General features: G+C 40.2%; 1 protein-coding gene across 6 annotated transcripts in view; it reads left to right on the plus strand.

The window, feature by feature from the left end:
* Nucleotides 1-20,992, plus strand: part of LOC128022286 (kazrin) — a 161,715-nt gene that overhangs the window by 73,510 nt on the left and 67,213 nt on the right. For 4 of the 6 annotated variants that reach the window (XR_008185895.1, XM_052609663.1, XM_052609668.1 and 1 more), the window contains exon 3: nt 15,082-15,277. The exons of 1 other annotated variant lie outside the window; for it this stretch is intronic. Coding sequence is in view for 3 of the 5 variants with exons in the window: in XM_052609663.1 (XP_052465623.1) it covers nt 15,082-15,277 (196 nt within the window). In the remaining 2 variants the exon portion in view is untranslated. Of the gene's footprint in view, nt 1-15,081; nt 15,278-15,467; nt 15,663-20,992 lie in introns of those variants that run through there. One more of the 6 variants, XM_052609665.1, reaches the window with a different exon arrangement.

Raw genomic sequence — 20,992 nt, forward strand, 5'->3', positions numbered from 1 at the left:
CGAGACTGGCAGAAACTGTGTCATATTGGCTTTAAAGACAACCACAGCTGACGCTTAATTAGCTTTGAGCGAAGAGTGGAAAATATTCATGGGTAATTAACTGTTTTGCACTAAAAGTTTTGTTCACATAATAACTGGACCTTAGGGAAAATGTATTAATTCAAATGGAAAACGAATGCTCTGTCAGACAACTTGACTCAGCGACTTCTCTAGAAGTGACACTGTGAGGTGAATATCCTTGCTCAAGTGCCATTCAGTGTGGAAATGTTTTTCTCTTTTTGAGGCTTGGTTACGTTGAGTTTCATCCAGCATGATTTTAGTTTGAGTCTATAGACATTCTAGTGAACACTGACTTCACCAGGCGGCAATTTTTTTTAGATATGCCTCGCAGTATTATGTAAGTAATAAAGCCTCCGGACACCATCTCCCTTGTCTCCGTACAATGAGGGCTGTAATTGCATCTGCTTAAAGAGTGAGGAAATCAATTAGACATCACAGCGGTGCTAAGGGGTTAGTGCTGACATGCACTGTCAGTGTCAACACTATCGCATTCCCCCTCCATGCCTCGCGCCGCCATGTGTTACACATCCCTCACTGTCTGTGTTAAATGGCAGTGTCCGTGGGGCTTCGAGCCAGTGATTGGTGGGAGGGAGCCACAACAAAGAGACCAAAACACAGTCCTGATCCACAGAGTTATGACAACATGTCCTCCCTATAGGGCTTGGTGAGGTTATAATGAGAGCAGAAGGCCAGTAGGGGGCAGGGGAGAGAGAGGGAATGTGATGTCAAAGAGGACAGAATACGCAAAGAGAATTAAGGCTGCAGCACCGGGCTACTCCCCCAGTTTCACTCACAGCTTCAGGTCCACATTAGCTTTAGCTGCATTGCAGCCTTTTCCAGGTACGGATGAGTTATGCTCCTTGTGCAAAAGCTGCAGGGATTTTTTAAGTGCTACCAACCATAGAAAACGGTCTTTGAAATAAATAGAGAACAATATTGTGTCAATGATAAATACAGAATTTTTACGGTGTTGCAAGTATTGTTACTACTCAGAAATACTGTTAAGGCATTTGTTTGGCTCTATCTATTGTTATCTATCTGTTCATGCATCTGTCTATCAGTTGTTCTGTCTGTCTGTCTGTCTGTCTGTCTATCTATCTATCTATCTCTCTGTCTGTCATTCTGTCATTCTATCTATTAATCTGTCTATATATTGTTCTATCTATCATTATATTGTTATCTGTTATTCTATTTATCATTCTATCTTTCCATATACAGTATATATAGTTCTATCATTGTCTATCATTCTGTCCGTCTATCTATCCAGCTGTCTTTTTGAAATTCCAGTGAATTTTATTTATTGAAATTATATTTAACTGCATTATATTCAATTTCAAATTGCAACCCTGCATCCTGATTTTCTCTGTTCAGGAATTGATTGAAAATTGAAAGACAATCTCATTTCAATTCTGAATGACGCACATCCCTGATGTTACATTTTCTATTTTGGGCTTCTATTTTGAATTCTGGTCGGTCTTCTCTTGCACATCTATTTGCATATTGAGTTGCAATTGTTCAATCTTTTCTAGGCTGTCTTGAGTTGATTTTTCCTCAGCTGACCAAAAACAAGTCCACTGAGTGTCATGACAATAGCATCTACTGCAGCGTTTCTGTCACGGATTTACGCTGCCTGAAGGAATACGGAGTCGAGGATAAACGGAATAAGGCTTTTAATATATCCAACATAGAGGATATCCAACATGGAGCACAGAGGTAGACACATGTAAGTAGCAAGTGGTCACAAGTGAGCACAAGTGAGAAGACCCGACAAAACAGAACTGAAGGGACACGGCTTATGAACAACAGATAATTGGGGAAACACAGGTGGATGGAATCATGAAATTAACAGGGACATGGAACACATGAGGAAGATAATGGACACACCTGGGAACTAATCAAACACGGAAAGACAGAAACTGGGTCACGGGCAAAAACACATTAAATGAGTCCAGGTGTGTGACAGTACTCCCCCCTCCCGGTAGGTGCGTCCTCGCACCGTAGAAACAACAGGGGGAGGCGTAGGTGGGAACTTGGGAGGAGGTTCCGGTGGAGGATGGACTTCCAGGAGGGGGCCAGCAGACAGGGACCACAGAAGGAGGAGCCAGGGAGGAGACGACGGAGGAAGGAGCCAGGGAGGAGACAGGAGCAGGAGGAGCCAGATGGTCCACCAGAGACCAGCCAGGACGGAGATCCAAGGTGGGGTCGACGGCGGGAGGAGCCATGGTGAAGGAAGGGTCGACGACACCAGGGGGCCGACAGGCGGAGACTGCACCGGTGGGTGAGGAGCCCAAGATGGAGCAGCACAGCCGCAGAGCCAGGGTGACGTCGAGGATCCGGAGGGCCTAGGTGGAGCTGAAGGCTCAGGCGACCAAGGCAGAGGCGGGGTCCTGGCAGACCGCTGTGGAGCCGGAGTGACCGAGGATGGAGGTGGAACTGGAGGGAAGGAGGAGCCTGACAGAGCCGGAGGGATGGAGTGACGAGGTGGAACCAGAGGAGTGGAGTCCCGAGGCGGCGGATGGTCGACGACTGACCAAGGTGGAGCCGGAGGGACGAGGGAGCCCGGTGGAGCAGGTGGGATGACAGGCCACGGTGGAGACGAGGGAGCTAAGAGCCAAGGCGGAGCCGCTGGGTCGAAGGACCGAGGAGGAGTCCAGGGCTCGGAGGCTGGAGGCGGAGACAGGGCCTTAACACGCCAAGGCGGAGCTGGAGACTGGCAGTCCAGCGGCGAACCACCGCGCCCCGATGGCGTGGACTGAGGGTGAGCTGCGGGACTGGCTGGCACCAACAGGGATGACGAGGAACTGGCTGGTCTAGGAGGAGGAGAGAGGAGAAGGATGGGAGGAAGGACAGGAGGATCAGGACTGGACGGAACCAGCGAAAGAGGAGTAGAGGGACCAGCAGGTTTGGGAGGAGGCGGGAGAGGGAGGCTGGGAGGGAATACAGGAGACACAGAAGATTCAGGGCTGGGTGGAACCAGCGGAGACACAGATGATTCAGGGCTGGGCGGAACCAGCGGTGAAACAGAAAAATCATGGCTGGGCGGAACCAGCGGAGACACAGAAGATTCATGGCTGGGCGGAACCAGCGGAGACACAGAAGATTCAGAGCTGGGCGGAACCAGCGGAGACACAGAAGATTCAGAGCTGGGCGGAACCAGCGGAGACACAGAAGATTCAGAGCTGGGCGGAACCAGCGGAGACACAGAAGATTCAGAGCTGGGCGGAACCAGCGGAGACACAGAAGATTCAGAGCTGAGCGGAACCAGCGGAGAAACAGAAAACTCAGAGCTGGGCGGAACCAGCGGAGAAACAGAAGATTCAGAGCTGGGCGGAGCCAGCGGAGATACAGGAAACTCAGGGCTGGGCGGAACCAGCGGAGAAACAGAAAACTCAAGGCTGGGCGTAACCAGCGGAGAAACAGAAAACTCAGGGCTGGGCGTAACCAGCGGAGAAACAGAAAACTCAGGGCTGGGCGTAACCAGCGGAGAAACAGAAAACTCAGGGCTGGGCGTAACCAGCGGAGAAACAGAAAACTCAGGGCTGGGCGGAACCAGCGGAAATGGAGCAGAGGAAATGACTGGAGGAGGTAGGAGTGGGAGACTGAGAGGGTATACAGGGGAATCAGGGCTGGACGGAACCAGCGGGGAAACAGGAAAATTAGGGATTACCTCCATAGACCAGTCCATCAGATCCAGAGCTTGCTCCTTATGACCTTCAGAGACTGTATACAGCTCACCCTCAGTCGCAGGAGTGTGGGCAGGGCTTTCCTCCACGCCCTCGATCTCCACGAGGACTCCCACGATGCACGGTGTTGCCGGCTCACACACCTGGTCAGTCGCGCTCTCGAGTTCCGGCTCCCTGTCAGTGGATGGCTCGGGCTCTGCGGCTGCGGTGGGCTCTGGCTCCGTGCGGCGTGATGGTGGCTGGCTGGTCTCTGGGTCGGGAGTGGGGCTGGCGAGGTCCTCTATGGGGCAGACGGTGAGAGGTGACCCATTTCTCGCCAGAGTCCACTCCACGTATGCGGCGAAATCCTCTCGAGGACCATCTTCGGACGACAACGCTCTGCATTTGGAGTTCAGGCTGGTGTTGTAGAAGGTGCAGAGCGCGCCGTCCGGGTAGCTGGTGGCATTAGCTAATAGGGAAAACTGTCTGGTATGGTCCTCGAGAGAACGTCCTTCCTGCTTCAGCAGGAGGATGAGGAATTCGGGACGATAGAGGGGATCCATAGACACTAAGAAAAGAAAAGACTGTGAAAAAACAAAAGCAAAACAAAAAGACTGAGAAAAAACGGAAGCAAAACGGAGGGAAAGACGCAGTTTTCTACTTTCTCTTTCTGGTCGGGTCTTCTGTCACGGATTTACGCTGCCTGAAGGAATACGGAGTCGAGGATAAACGGAATAAGGCTTTTAATATATCCAACATAGGGGATATCCAACATGGAGCACAGAGGTAGACACACGTAAGTAGCAAGTGGTCACAAGTGAGCACAAGTGAGAAGACCCGACAAAACAGAACTGAAGGGACACGGCTTATGAACAACAGATAATTGGGGAAACACAGGTGGATGGAATCATGAAATTAACAGGGACATGGAACACATGAGGAAGATAATGGACACACCTGGGAACTAATCAAACACGGAAAGACAGAAACTGGGTCACGGGCAAAAACACATTAAATGAGTCCAGGTGTGTGACAGTTTCATTTACAGAGACCCGAAGCCCTTAAAGAGTTTCTTTAAATTATAACACAATCCTATGCTGCCATACAAGCGATGGCATTTGCTCCAGGAAATGCAAATCTAGTTTAACTGCATCAAACTTAATTTCCTTTTCCTATGAACTCTGTCCTAATGCAGTGCTTGCAATAGTCACATGTCATGCACTCCAGCCCTTTCAACTCATTGATCTTTTCGCATGCATCGTTTGCTGTGAGTACAAGTGAGTGGTAATGGGGCTATTTATTCACGTGCCTAAAGCAATACTTTTTCATTGGTAATCATTAGATCAGCATTGCAATGGAGGACATGAGCACTCTCATTTCTCTAAATCATTTCTCACAAACCCCCTTGAACACGCACATTCCATTCATGCCCTGTTCGCCGCCGCCGCTTGCAAAACAATCTCATCGCTTCATAATCAAAATCACATTATTCAAATTTTGGAATGACGCAGCGGCCACAGGGCAAACAAGAAATCAAACAGATTTTGAACCATAAATGAGTTTTATTCATGCGCGCACTGCCCGCGAGTCAAAGTATTAAAAGTTTTGAAAGCCCATCCTTTTCAATCCATTCACTCCTTGTCTAAAAAAAAAAACTTTTCATGGTGTTAAGAACTAACCAAATGAGACCTGCTTGTTTAAGTGTCTGTTAGAAAAGGGTAATTACTCGAGCAGTGACAGTAATAGCCATCTCTTCTTGCTTAGACCTGACAGTGAGAGGATAATTCCAGTGAGTGTGTCATCTATATATCTCCCTGTCCAGCATAGTGTCATTATACTGTATCAGTCACCTGCATCTCATCTCTGGCTAAAGCCCGGCCATCGTCTGATTATATTTAAGTGTGGCCCCTGACAGAAAAATCCTGTCTACATTTTAGCATTTTGATATGGATTCACTTTTGATTTAATGGCTTGGCCCCTTCAAAGTCAATCTAGCCAAAAAGTTCAACGTACAGAAAACATTTCTTTCTTGTCACTCCTTTCAAAACCTCCCAGGCAAGTCTTATCGTAATCCCCATTAGGGCCCTCAGCATCTCAGCACCACAACTGGAGAAATTGTACCGCTGTGTGAGGGTATTAGGCCTCTATCTAGAACGCTGGTGAAAGTGGGAAACATAGCACTGGAGTTGAACGTGGGATAGGATTGTTCTATTGGTTGAGCTTAGGGGGAGGTATGGATTGTTATCTTGCTGTCAGACTCCCAGTTCTTATCTCAGTTAACAGCCTGGCTTCATTTACACTGGATTTATCTGTGTTTGAGCTGAAGTTGCCTTGCTAGGACATAGGGGCTACATTTGATGTGTCAATGGATCTGTGATGTTGTTTGCTTGTGATATGGATAAGCTCCCTGGTGAAAAGATCAGCAGAAATGATCACCAGCGGATGTTGTTTTGTGGTTGCTGGTGTGTTGTGCCCCTACTGTACTATTGCCTAGCCAACCGTTTGACTTCTTGCATAATGTATGGGTCTCAAAGCTCATTTTGGCCATGAATTACTTGCATAGACAGATGAAATGAAAATTTATCAGCTGCAATTCATTTAGCCCCTTTTAGCGACCAATATCTTAGATGATTGTGACAACAAGAATGGATTTTCATGGAAAAAGGCAAAACTGGCTAAAGAGAATAGAAAAAAATATTGCGATATATTGCGAAAACTGTTGTTCTGCGTTTTTTTTTTTGAAAACTATTTGCAATGATTTTTTGCAAATAAAATCATTTATTTGAAATCTTTTGTAAAACGTACAGTTGATAGAGAAGGATTTGTCCTAAGTACAGTAAATAAAAGATTTGCAAGTAAACTTTGAGGCCACTAATCTAGTGAACTTTGCCAGTTCCCTGAAGTTGCGTAAGGTTTGGAACCGACAGTTTTCTGCTAGCGCTTGCCAGATTGTATGCAATGTGGGCATTCTATTCTTGCCAGGTCTCTAACTAAGGCCTCATTTACACTAGTGGGTTTTCGTGTGAAAATTAAATGAAAATAATTCTCATCTACACTTGCGTTTTCACTGCTTTTCAGAAACGTTCTCCGTCCACACTACACAACCAAAAATGCATGTCGCCTGACCATTCATGCAGGTACAACAATCGAGCATGTGGTTATTGTTTACAAGGTCATCTAGGATACGCAGAGTGAATGTGGGCAGCCACGCCATTGTTTTCAAAAGTCTCAGTTTTGGTTTGTTTACACTGAAACGCAACCCCAGAGGTTTCAAACTAAAACGGGGTCTGCAGCGTTTTTGAGGGTCAAAAACACCGGGGTAGTATAAACGACAGGCGTAAATATAGCAAAAGTTATGCGATTTAAAATGAAAATGCATTAGTGTAAATGTAGCCCAACTTAACTAGCACGACTTTGTTAGATCATGTACAGTAAGTTTCATCAACTGGTAATGCTGGTGAACGTCTTTGTTATAATAGTAACCCAGTTAGACCAGCACTAGCCTAGAGCAGGAAAATTGATATACATTTGACTGTAGTGCAAAGATCATTGTTCTTAATGTTCTCAAATTCCATTTATTATACAAGTTAATATGTTTCTCTTTTTGTTGCCTAGGAGATTAACTTGGTTATTTCCATGGTGATGTGGAGTGTTAACGGTTATAGCAGCAGCGGTTTAATGGGAAACAGCATGTTTCTTTCCCTGTGAGGCTGTGCACATGGTGTGCTGGGAGGTGTACGCTTGACTGGGCTTTGGGCCTAATTATTTGCACCTTAAATTTCAGACATTGTTCTTTTATAATTTACACATCTTTGTAGCTTTCACATGAGTTCTTCAGAGACCAGATCTTGCCCTGTTGCTGCCTATTAATAATGATGGATGTTTGACTGATAAGTAGCAGGAGAGGGGGTCTGTTCATGCTCTCGGGCTCCGTCATTGTTCTGTATTTGTTATTTTAGGAGTCAGCGGATTCATTCAGCCCAATAAGAGATGAAGAATGAGGGGCTCACTTCCGTCTGCCACCCCTGGCGCTGCTCTGCGTCAATGCCTCTCTGTCCCTCACAGTGCTTGGGACACCAAACCAAAGCCCAATTGCAGCGTTCTGCCAGTCACACACATACATACACACACACACACACACACACACACACAAACATGAAATATGCTCTCTCATCTGCCCAGTTATGACATTTACACACTCTCACACAATGCAATAGTCTTATTATTAAGAGGTTGCTGTTCATTTTACTAAATAAACTAAGCAGAGCAGTGTGTCTTTAATTAAATTTCAAGTGACCGCCATTCTTATATGAGAGATTGACTGTACAACTTGCAATTTCAAAACATTTTAAAGATCTAGTTAGAGATCTAGTTGCCAGAAACTGTTTTGAAAGCACAAACGTTTACGTTTAGCTCTTTTCCACCAAGGTAATTCTAAGATAAAGTGTAAAATAAGAAATATAGAAATAAAGAGTCACATTGTGAGAAGGAAATAAATTTGCAGTTGTGAGATATAAAGTCACAATTATATTTCTATTCATTTAAAATAGATTGCATATAAAGTAGATACAATACAGTTTAAAAGTTTGGATCAATAAGATTACAAAAACAATTCAGCAAGGTTGCAATAAATTGATCAAAAGTGACAGTAAAGACTTTGTTGCAAAATTGTTTGTAAATAAATGCTGTTCTTTTAAGGATGAATCACAGATTTCACCAAAAATATTAAGCAGCACTGTTTCAACATTAATTAATAATAATATTAATGTTTCTTGAGCTTCAGATCAGCATATTAAATTGATTTCTGATAGATCCTTTGACGTTGGAAACTGGAGTTGCTGAAAATGCAACTTTGCCATTATAGGAATAAATGAAACATTTCAAAATATTATTGTTTTAACTGTATTTTTGATCAAATGAAGCATTGGTGAGCATATATATGTGTGTGTGTATATATATATATATATATATATATATAAATATATATATATGTGTGTGTGTGTGTGTGTGTGTGTGTGTGTGTGTGTGTGTGTGTGTGTGTGTGTGTGTGTATATATATATATATATATATATATATATATATATATATATAATTATTTCTCCTTTTGAAAATTGTTACACTTTAGAACCATTTAAATTTAGATGAGGATGTTAAACAATGGTGGGGGAAAAAATAACAGCAACAAAATATTTTCTATGTCAACTACCCATCAGTATGTATAAATGGTCTTTGTTCATTCATCTTCCAAAAACAACCGATCTTCATAATCTGGATACCCACCCTTTAGGAAAGAGTGAGGAAAGTACATGAGCTCAGCCTGTTCTTCCTCAGCAAGCTCAAGTTCTACTCCGGAAATGATATTGCTCTTTCCTGTGGTTTTAGACACCCTGATAGCACACACAGATAGTACACACATTCAGTGTTGTTAAAAGTCTGTGGGAAGAGCCCTTGACCTCACACATGCCTGTGTTCTCTCTGTACTCAGTCCTCTCATGCCCCCTCACACACACATTGACACATGTGAGGAAAGAGAGTTGGCAGTTGAAGGATTTTCACACAGCACCCTGATAAGAGCCTTATAAAAAGTTGGCTGTGCTCACCGAACTCTCTTGTTCTCTTTGAGAGCAAAACAGCAAATAATTCACCTGGCATGAATCGATATTCAATTAACCAGACCAGCCTCTTGTTGTGGCCGTTTATCAATAGCTTGTTTTAAGTGCACTTGCTTAATCACATGCTATTTACAGCTGCAACCAAATAAACCAAAGTATAATAACTATTTAGAAAGTTTTTCGATAGAGAAGCAGACACACCTCAAGAGGAAAGCGCCTGGGTCATGTCAGTGGATGTGCCAGCGATGAATAAATCACCTGATGCCAGGCTATTATCGTTTTTTAATTAGTTAGGTTAGCCTGTCCTTTCAACTTAGCTTTCTGTAATAGTTTACGGTTTTTCAGTTGTAATAATACAAAAAAATGGTTTGGGGTTTTAGGGCTGCCAATGTTAACACATTATTTGAGCAAATCATACTTTTTTAACAAACACATTTAAGTTTAGTTTGATTATTATTTAGTGGAAACATTAGGCTAAATTGGAAATTAAAATGATTTCATTTTGTTCTGTGTGTTCAGACGATCATACAAACACAGCTATCCTGCAGCATATTTATATAAAATGATGGAGAAAGATCTTTTTAACAGATGTATCTGTTTATTATTGTTTACTTTACAAATCTATATGTCTTATACGACTTTAATTAGAACAGAGATATTTCATTCCTATTGAGAGAAATGGATTATGTGGAACACAGGTGATAATGTGGATGACTTAAAGTGTATGACTTTTACATTTTTAAGAAGCAAATGTAGCCTACATTTCATTGAACTTCTCCAACATTTTAAGTCATAATTGTTTTGATACATATATACATACACACATACACTAGTGTTAAAAATTTTGGGGCCAGGAAGTTTTTTTTTTTTTTTTTTTATCTTTTATGCTCATCAAGGCTGAATTTATTCGATCAAAATATAGTAAAAACAGTACTACAGTGAAATATTATTACAAAATATGAAACAACTGATTTTTATTTTAAAGCATTTTACAATGTAATTTATTCCTGTGATGGCAAAGATGCTGATTTGATGCACAAGGAACTCCTCTTCTTATCATCAATTTTGAAAACAGTTGTGCTGTCATATAATTTTGTGGAAATGGTAAGATTTTTCAAAATTCTTTAGTGAATAGAAAATTCAAAAGAGGAGTATTTATTTAAAGCTGGATTTTTTTTTAATGCCACTTTTGCTCAACTTAATGCATCCTTGATTCATTAATATATATATAAAAAATCTTCCTTGCCCCAAACCTTAATACATTATGTATTAAGTACATATTTTTCTCCATATCACACCTTAATATAGTTGATAATGAAAGGTTAATAATTGTGTGGTCATGCCAATCAGAGCTGTAATGATGTCATGTTAATTTTTGTTAGCAAGTAAGTTCTGAATATCTTACTGTTTACTCATAATCAGAGATAGTACTTTCCAGCGACTGGATTACCTTCATATAATCATAACCATCATAAATTTGACCCTGGACCACCCTGGTCTTAAGTGTAATTTGTAAAATTGACATTTAAACATCATCTGAATGCTGAATAAATAAGCTTTCCATTGATGTATGGTTTGTTAGGATTCGACAATATTTGGACACACAATAAAACTATTTGAAAATCTGGAATCTGAGGGTGAAACAAATTGAAAATACTGAGAAAAACACTTTTGAAGTTGTCCAAATGAAGTTAGCTGTGCATATAATACATAATCAAAAATTAAGTTTTGATATATTTTCGGTAGGAAATTTACAAAATATCTTTATGGAACTTGATCTTTAGTTAATATCCTAATGATTTTTGGCAAAAGAATATACCCTAGTGACCTAAGACTGGTCCTGTGGTCCAGGGTCACAAATGATAGCCATCATAAAAAAAAAACCTGATGTAAAAGTGTGTGGCATGTTTGCGAATCAAACCTCTTAGCATGGGCAGTTCTGAGCTTTTTCTTAAAGAATTTAAGGCAGCATGAAAGCACCCTTGACTGCAGACCTGACTCTGTTTGGCAAGCGGCCTGTGCATATTCTTGGCAAAAGGCAGGTGACAACAGCAAAGCCTGGGATAAAGCCTTGTTGTATAAGCCATGGAACAACTGTTAGCTGTCCAGTTCCTGCCCTTTGTCTTTTCTCACTGACATTCAGCATTGTTCACTCTGGGTCCTTTGTGCGGCCTGGTATGTTCCAGTCAATGGAGGTGATTTTAATACGACTGAAATCTTTTCACTGTTTTCTGCGGAATGGAAAAGCCACAGAATATGAAACGCACTGGACTAGATTTTCCCTAACATGTTTCTTTTTCTTTCTCTCTCAACCACTCCTTCTCTTTCTCTGTCTAACTTTCTCTCTCTTTTCTTTTGAGTGACTATAGTGGATTTGAAAACAAAGCTCTGCCTCACTGCCTTTTTCAGCTGCATCTCAACATGAATGGTGTTAGCACAGCAGATGTGGCGCTCTTTCCAGCTCATTTCTTATGGAAATGAATCCGTTTGGAACCTACTAAAAAACTTTTTGCGACTTTTGCTGTTTTTGCTGTTTGTGTTACATTTGAGCCATCTCTCAATCATGAGTGAGATGGATGCGAATGAAAATCCTGAGACAGTAAACACTTAGTTTGTTGTCATAAACTGTCAAATTTTATGCTTGTTTTTAGTGTGGATTCCTCTGTTGTGCCCCATTCATTTCTGGCATCGCTTCCTGTGAATACTAATGAGGATGTTTCTCAGTCAGAGCCGTGAAATGATAGGTGTTCGCTGTTTTTGGTGTGATGGTTCACATTTGCCTCTCTCACTCACACCTCATCAATTTGCTCTAGGAATTGAGTGATTTTGCTTATTTTCAGCCAATGTTTTACTTGGGGATTGTAAAAGGCACTCCAATAAGAGCTGGTGTTGATTATAGTCATAAGCAGGGGTTAAATTCAGCTGGAACAATGTTCTTCCACCCTTGATTCAAACTAGATGATTGGCAGTCAATCCAATTCACTTCAAATGTGCATTTGTCTCTGCATTTGGTCTTAGATTGGTCTTCGAATCTAAGATCAATTGCTCTAACAGCTGATAAAGGTATTTATCTTGACTGGCTCTTTTTGGTTTAAAATTAAAAACCCATGATATAGATTGATGAGGTCATATCAACACAATAATGAATTGTCCTTGCTATTGCTAATCAAAGGCTGGCATTTTATTGAACTTAAATTATGGTATTTTCCTGTTTTTTGTTTTGTTTTGATTTGTTTTGTTACCTTTTACCCCAGGTAATCTATGAGTCAATAAAAAATCTTGAATCTTGGATGCAATGCATGCATAAATTATTTTTACATTTTTATTATTATTATTAATATTATTATTATTATTCCTTGTAAAACATGAACCGATAGGATGAAGATCTTGAATGCAGTGTAGATAATTCACATTAGATGAAAGCAACTGACAAATGCTAAACAGTTAATTATTTATCATTATTATTATTATGTAACTCCAGTTCATACATGAATTAATATAATGTAGACCTTAAAAGGAATATAATTCACTTAATAAAAGCATTTCTTTTTATTTTATTTTAATTTCTTTTCTTTTTTTTCTTTTTTCATAGTTTTGCCCCAGTTAATGCATGAATTGATTTTCTAAGGATTTTCTAATCTTGCTGATTTTACGGGGCAAAATACATTGAGTCAAGTCAGACAATTGACAGCCATAATTACTGATGTTAAAACACAGGGAAAATGTGTAACGAACGCCTCACAGATAAAATGGGGTAAATAATGTTTTATGTTTTGATTAAAAGATAGTTAACACTAAACGTCAGTGAAACCATATAACAATTCATAATTTTTACAATAGTGCTCTCATTATAAAGTAAGCCATATGACAGTATAGTTATTAATGTTCTGCATTTCTGTTTTGAGCTGCATGTGTTGAAGTGAGCATTTGACAGCAAGTTTTTAATCAATGGGATTAAACTCATAATTTCATGTAGAATACGCTTCGTCATTTATACAACATAACATTAATATTAGGATTTATCTGCAAAAAGAGCCCGAATGCAAATGAACATGTCTGCACGGCTCTGAACAAACTCATTTTGTGGACGCGTTCTTCAAGCAACAATGTGCAAAAACACAGCAGTCAAACTCTAAAAATACACTGTGTTTATTATAATTGTGTTCTCTTTATAATGGTATGTGTTTGACAGTCCCAGTCATAGTTATTAATATTCTGCCTTGTTGTTCGTCCTGCTCGCTTTGCGTGCTAAAGAGAAATTATCACCAAAGTATTACAATGAAGCGCTTGACTCAACCAAACGCATTTTATATCAGTTAAATAACATATCAACAATATATATAAACCAGCTGAAATGTTTTGAAATCTTTTGAACCCTACCTGATCAAATAAATCTGCAGGTTCTATGTGAAATCAGACATTTGAGCTCCCACATATAGTCAGAATGGCATAATCATAACAGCCCGTGAATATTCGACTGTGAGATTGGTAATCAAATCAGGCTCCTCGAATCGAAGCATCGAATCGTCGACTATTCGTGGTCACCCCTAGAACTGATATAATGTAACTGGATAATCTGCCAAATGCATAAATAAATAAAAAAATATCAACAGATCTAATGATTCCCCCACTTCTCTTTCAAAAGGCTAAATATTTGGCATAAATGAAGGGGCATTTAATGTTATGGATGACCTCAAGGTTAATCAAAAAGTAATATACCAGCATCTCACTGAAAAGCATCGGAGCTTCTTTTATTCCCATGCCTAAAGGACATAAGACTGTTCAATCTGTTGCGTAAGACTTCTGGGAAAGGATAAACCATTTTGGGTCTGCTTCTGAAGACCAGAGGGCTTTTGAAAATCAGCCCCAAACTTTTGACCCTGCGAGGAGATTGATTGCTTTCAGTGTAATTCTCTTCACTTCCTGCGTGCAGGGGGCCGGAAAAATAGTTGTCCCTCGTGTCCAGTGCAGGGGTCTGCCCAGTTCCTCTCCCTCTGAGTTGAGTCGACCCACCCCCATCCACAACCTCATGAGTGGGGGAGCGTTTCCCAGGGACAAAAGAATGAACATGTAATGAAAAGAAAGGGAAAGGGGTAGGAGTACTCATCAGAGTAAATAGATGTATCCAACCTGACAAGTGTTTGTCAAGGGATCAAGGAAGTGCTAAAAAGTCTTATTTATTTTCCACCTCTTCCATGTAAGTGCAGTTACTTTCTTATTACAAACTGCTCAGATCGGGGAAGCTCTCCAAGGCAAAGCCTGCAGTTCAGAGTTTCAGAAACATCACACTTTAGCTCCCTCCCTCTCTCCCCCAGAAATCTGGCACACATGGTATGTTCCGTTAAAAAGAGAGCATGTCATCTCTCAATGCACTGTGTTCTCTCTGGAAGCAGCTGCTGGGAGCGCGGCTTTTCAGCGGGAACTCTCTCTCACTCCTCTACCTGCTGTTTCGTTTGTCTGTTACGTTCTTTCACACGCTCTCTCTCTCTCTCTTATTCTAGCACACGCTCAGCTGTCTTTCAAACACTAAGAGAGGACAGGTAGTGATTAGGTCTTTTCTGCTGGGATAAAGAGGAGGGGAGTCAGACTTGGAATTTTTTTCCTCTTCTCCAGCATGTGTTTCGTATGTATGGTCTAAACTGTGGCAGCCCAGGAGGGATAAAAGGGGGACCGGGGACCCGCAGCTTGTTTTACCCCCTGACAGAGCCCTTGACACCATGCAACTCTGTGTGGATTTGCTTCTCAGGGCAAAATCCTGAAAATGATGGAGGACAACAAGCAGCTGGCTCAGCGGATCGATGGGGCCATCCAGTCGGCTAGCCAGGAGGTGACCAACCTGCGCTCTGAGCTCTCTGCCACCAGCCGCAGACTGGCCGAGTTGGGGGCTTGTAACCCTGTTGGCCTGGAGAACAACCAGCAGAACCACCATCACCACCTCCACGGTAAGATGTGTGTCAAGTTTTGCTTCAGTGTTTGGTCTGTGTGCTACAGTTCAACTTGTTACTGTGGAGACCGGAGAACAGTAAATAGTTAATTTTTAAGGGGGTGTGTGGGTGGGAATGAGCTTTTGTTGAGAGAAGAAAGTAAAGAGGGGAGGACAGAGGCAGCTGATCCCGTTCTTCACTGCCATGTCCCGTTTCCTGGGTAGCCAGTGGGACGGCTCTCCAATGCAGCTGTGACATATCAGGCAGAGAGAGGCCAGAGAGAGAGAAGAAAAATGAAAGCTGACATCGGGACCGGTTGTCGTCATAACTTCGCTCTCTGACTGATTCACAGGGAATAACATAAAACATGTGGATCAGTTCTGATACTGAAACTTAGTTAAAGGTAAAGTTTGACTTTTTTATGATGTTAATACAACTTTTTATCCTATCTTCTAGCATTTAGATGACTATTAAGACAGACTTTTTTGTAGAGTGTTGTATCCAAAAAGTGTCTTTTGTGAGCATCTTGACAAGCCCAACACCGCAGTATTGACCTAACCAATGGCATGAGGTGATATTGTCTGTTTGTCGACCAATGGCAGACAGGATAGTGTTTAACACTATTATTTTTTGCAATTTTGATGCCACAGAAAAATCACATTCAATCTGATGATAACTGCAATTTTAAACTGCAATGTTTAACATAGTTTAACATTGTTAGTTCATGATACTTAATTATTAAACAGTATTTGGTTACACTTTATTTTGTGTCCTTATTACAGTGTAATTATACATTTATGTACTGAGTAATATTAATTAACTACATGTACTTACTATATGATTAGGGTCAGGATTAGTGTTTAGTTTAGGGTTACTCGCATGTAATAATGCATAATTAATTTTTGTTATAATATTAAGTACATTTATTCTCACTCAGCTGCCATTAGAAGTCCTGGTTGCTATAGAAACGTACGCATGAGAGACGTACGCATCAGCACTAAGTGTTTTAATGACATTTGTGCGAAAGAAACAACATTTATGAGACCATTATTGTCAGATTTCATTGGTGATTTTAAATATAAAATTGAATCTTAAGTATAGTGAACAGTTTCAGATAATTTGTTGTTTCCACATTCAAAGAGATGCACTTGCATCCTTGTGAGGTGTTTCAAAGATGGCCACTGAATGGAATGAGTGCCTTAAAGAGACTGTGATATTATCTTAGTTTTAGTAAATGTTTAACATGTCAAGTTACATAATACAAATACATGTACATGATCATTTTAAAAATGCTTTTGAAAGAAGTCTCTTATGCTCACCAAGGCTGCATTTGATCAAGAATACATTAAAAAGGTATTTTAAATTACTTTACTGACAGTTTTGATCAATTAAATGCATAATTTCAATGCATTCTTTCAGCCTTTTCATGAAAACTGAATTTATAATGAGCAAAAGTGTATTTATAACATTCACCTAGATTAACAGTTGTTCATGTTGAATAACTGTTGTTTAATGTTAATGTTATCAATTGCATTAACTGATTAAACCCTATTGTAAAGTGTTACCAAAGCTACCCTACATGCTCATATATCATTGTGCATTGTGACTCATCTTCTTTTGCTCGCCCTCTCAACTTTCACTTCATGTTCTCTCCGAAATGGAAGTTAGGTGTGGTGAGAGCTGTCCGGTTCAGTTGTACAGATTTCATAGCCCAAGGCAGTTTTTTATTCAGGCTAAAGGTCATGTTAAGCAGTTTGAACAGTGTCTGGGTGTGCAGGACGTGGACTAATATATTGATAATTTGTCAGGTTGATGATGTTACTGGGGTTACAACATGCAGGGCAGCCCAGTGGTGGGCGGCCCTCCCCCTGGTTGTCTTCTGCAGACTGAGATGCTTTCAGATGGATAGAGCGAGATGAAGATGAACGAGAGTGAGAGTGAACTGTGTTTGAACAGGTGTCATTAGCAGGACCAGCACAGCTCTGTCCTCTCTATCTCTTTTCACCTAAGTTTAAGGCATCTCACTGCAGTGAACCCACATTCCTCTTTACCAGCACACTGATGTAATGCTTTTCCCTCTCTCTTGGCCCCCCCTTAGCCTCTATTTCTCTCTCTCTCTCAGTCAGGTGACTGTTTACATGGGAGAGCCAGAGGCTGAAAAGGCAGAATGTAATCAGATACACATTCCTCTGTCCTGCTGTATATGGGAGTTGCTCTCATAGTTTACCACACAAATCCGCCCGCCTCCTGATTCAAAAAACAGCATTCCTCTAATCAGGGTTTCGAGTTCATTTGTGTTCTGCGCACATCCTTCTGTTGTTATCAAGCCAAGGGCTAAGGCCATGAAAAGTCATGTTTGGTATAGGGCTGGATTTGGATTGGGTACAATTTCATTTCGCAATGGTTTCTTTATTTATTAATTTTTTGTTGCAAAAATGTATTTTTTCCACTATTCTGACCTTTTACGAGCCGCACAACCATTTACTGCCACTAATAACGTCTTTCACTTGGTTACAGACACGCAAAATGTTTACCCCGTGTTGCCGGCGAACACACTCTGAATATAAACTTGAAAGCGGGCAGGGGTTTAATGAGCTATGACAGCCTAATGGAGAGATGTGGCATCCTCCAGTTGTTCTCTGGCTCTGCTCCATCTTCAGATGACAAGTGAAGATTATGTGATGACAGGATCTGAAGGAGAAGACCAGATTGATCTGTAGAATATGAAGGTTTGCCACCAAAGTGGTGTGGGTGTAGTATTATTATGTGAGCATGTATTAATATAATAGCAGTATTGTATGATTTCAGAATTTGTAAGTTCTCTAAGCCTCGGCTGAGGCACTCTGCTTGAGAACTACTGTTCTAGATGGTTATGGCCAAACTGGATACAGCCCCCCCCCCCCCCAGCACCCACTTGTTTTGATCATCAAGTTGGATTATTTACAAAGATAATATCTTACTTCTCCTCAACAAGCAGCACAATTTGCAGTATAATTTGCATAATTGGTTATGCTGCAAAATGTGATACTTAGATTTGTTTAAATTCCTAACCCGCAGTATGAATGTTTGTTATAATGATACTTTTCTTTTACTTTAGCAAGCACCACTAACAAGGAAAAAATTTTATCAATACAGTGCTTCTTTTTTTTTTAGTAGAGAGGATGTGATTTGGCTTATCAGATTGAGATTGAAATTCAGACTTGTGTGTAACTAATTATCTTAAGAACAGATAGCATCAGATGATATTTAAAAGGAATTACATATGTGAACGTGTAGTTGCACACATAACCCAAAAATGTATAATCACCCATAAAAACATTAGAGCAAGAATTTCCTTTGATGTTACATTTCTTCAGACATGTTGTTTTTGCATTTTCTGTATAATTTTTAATTATTGTTATTTTTTTATTTAATATTTATTTTTCAACAAATTATCATAGCCTTACAATTTAGATAAAACTGAAAATCTTCAGAATGTCTTTGGTTTCAGCAGAACTTCATTTACGATAATCTAGTCTTCATTTTAAACTTCAGTAAGAGCAAAAAGAAGAAAAGAATGTGTGACCTTTTATACAGGGAGTTCACATGCTCAGCGTTCTTATGGATGTTGTAACTTTTTTTTTTGTTTTAGTTTTTTTTATTCCTAAAACATTCAGCCACTACAGTTATGTTAACTGCCAGTTTAAATTCTCAAGCACTCGAGTTGATTGTAATCAGGCAAGAATATTTGTATTGTTTAGCAGCCAAAAAATAAAAAATCTGAATGTGATTCCAACAGTATTGTTTCCCTTTGCTGGGATCATTATATCTGAGGTGTGGTCTTAGATCAATTATTAAAACTGAATGGTTATACAGTAGTGGTTATAAAACTACTCCAGCCAACCTCTGTTCTGATTCTGTTTTTTGCCTTTGCCATCTGCATGCTATAAATATTTTCTTCCTAGTCAAGGGTAGATAGGTAATTTAGCATTTTCATAGAATTTTCAAACAATTTGATTCATAAATGAATGGACTAAATTACCATAATCAGACACACATGAAGTCCCAGGAGGGAAAAATAAATGTACACACAATATATATTTGCTGATCTTTTAAAATGGAAACAGTTCTCTAAAAATCAATACTGGTAAAACATAATTTATTATTCACAATTCCATCTAGTTGGTGCTTAGGTGTCAAATCTACATTTAAAAAAGAGGTATCACGCCACAAAGTTCAAATCAAACAAATTATGCCTCTAAATGCAAGTGACAGTATGTGAAAAGTATGATAATGAAAAGTGGGTCTAGCAGAGCTCTTTCTCCTACATCCCATCTGAGAAAGATGGCAATGAGTCTTTGTGTCCCTGGAGACAAACACTTACATGACAAATGAGAAAATGACATCTGCACATTCTTGACTGCCTGATGGAAAGTCTGAGGTTGCAAAGTGGAGAAGTCACCATCCAGATTAAGTAATGCTTGAAAGGACAATCTCAATGACCTATCATGTCACAAGAAAGAATGATGATGGATGGTAGTGAAAGGATGTAAAAGAATCAGAAAAGTGATCCATACTACTTCTATTCTCTATATTTGAAGGCTTTTTAAAGGGGTCGTATGAAATTGTTAAAAAGAACATTATTTTGTGTAATGCAATGTGTTTATGGGGTTTGAGGTTCAAAAAACACTTTATTTTCCACATAATGTATGTTAATGTTGCTCCTCTATGCCACTTCTTTCTGTTATGCATTGATTTTTAAAAAGCTCATCAATCTGAAAAGGCGAGGTGTAAGCTTATTGGCCAGCTATCCAGTGCATCGTAATTGGCCGAATACCTCAAGCATGTGATGGAAATGTTACGCCCCTTAGCATACCGTGATGCTGTGTCCTGATGCTATGAGACAAAACCAATATAACCCATTACAAATGAGGTATTTGTTGCATCCAGTGGGAACATAATTACTTATTATAATGACTTAAACTGTCTTTTTACGTGATGGGTTGTGTATCGTGCCGATTAAACATAAAACCATGTCTGCATATGTGATCAGAGAAAGAACAAACAACAAAACTTGTGTTTGAATCATAATTGGGAAATTATTTCAATATAAAACATGTACTTACAGGCTGTGAGTCAGAAGAGCTAGACTGTCATTGCAAAGTTGAAATTGCCTCACTTTTTATAGAAACAACCTTTGTGCACAGCCTTCCCAAATTCAGGAAACAGTCCTTCGTAAAATGCGCTGCACAGATCTGAATATATGGGTTGAACTGTCCTGTAACAGCATTGTGAATACAACTTAACCACTAATTTCTAGTTGTTTCTTCTTTAAGAAGGCCAAACAAAGTAGATTTCTTTAACAATGAAACACACAGCGTCTCAACGACATGCCAGTGGTGGCAACAATACTTCAGCAAAAATCAAAGTTATTCTTTCTTTCTTTGCGTGAAAAGATGCAGTGTTGTGCAAATCTTCCCACACAGTGACATAGACATGGGGGGGGGGGGGGCGTGTTTAAACGAGGCGGTTAAGGAGGGCGTGGATGAGTCTTAACTTTTATAAAGAATATTTCTTTGGGTTTGAGACTTTAATCTTTGCCCATTTAGGGATCTCATCTATGCACGAACGGCTTGTAACATTCCAAAGAGAAAGAAAAATTTGAAATTGCATCATATGACCCCTTTAAACAGCTAGGTGTCAGTTTAAATCAGACAATTGCCATATTGGCAAATGCAACTTTTAAGGCAGAGT

This window comes from Carassius gibelio, chromosome A11 (assembly GCF_023724105.1).
Source record: "Carassius gibelio isolate Cgi1373 ecotype wild population from Czech Republic chromosome A11, carGib1.2-hapl.c, whole genome shotgun sequence".
In the NCBI taxonomy this organism is placed as follows: domain Eukaryota; kingdom Metazoa; phylum Chordata; class Actinopteri; order Cypriniformes; family Cyprinidae; genus Carassius; species Carassius gibelio.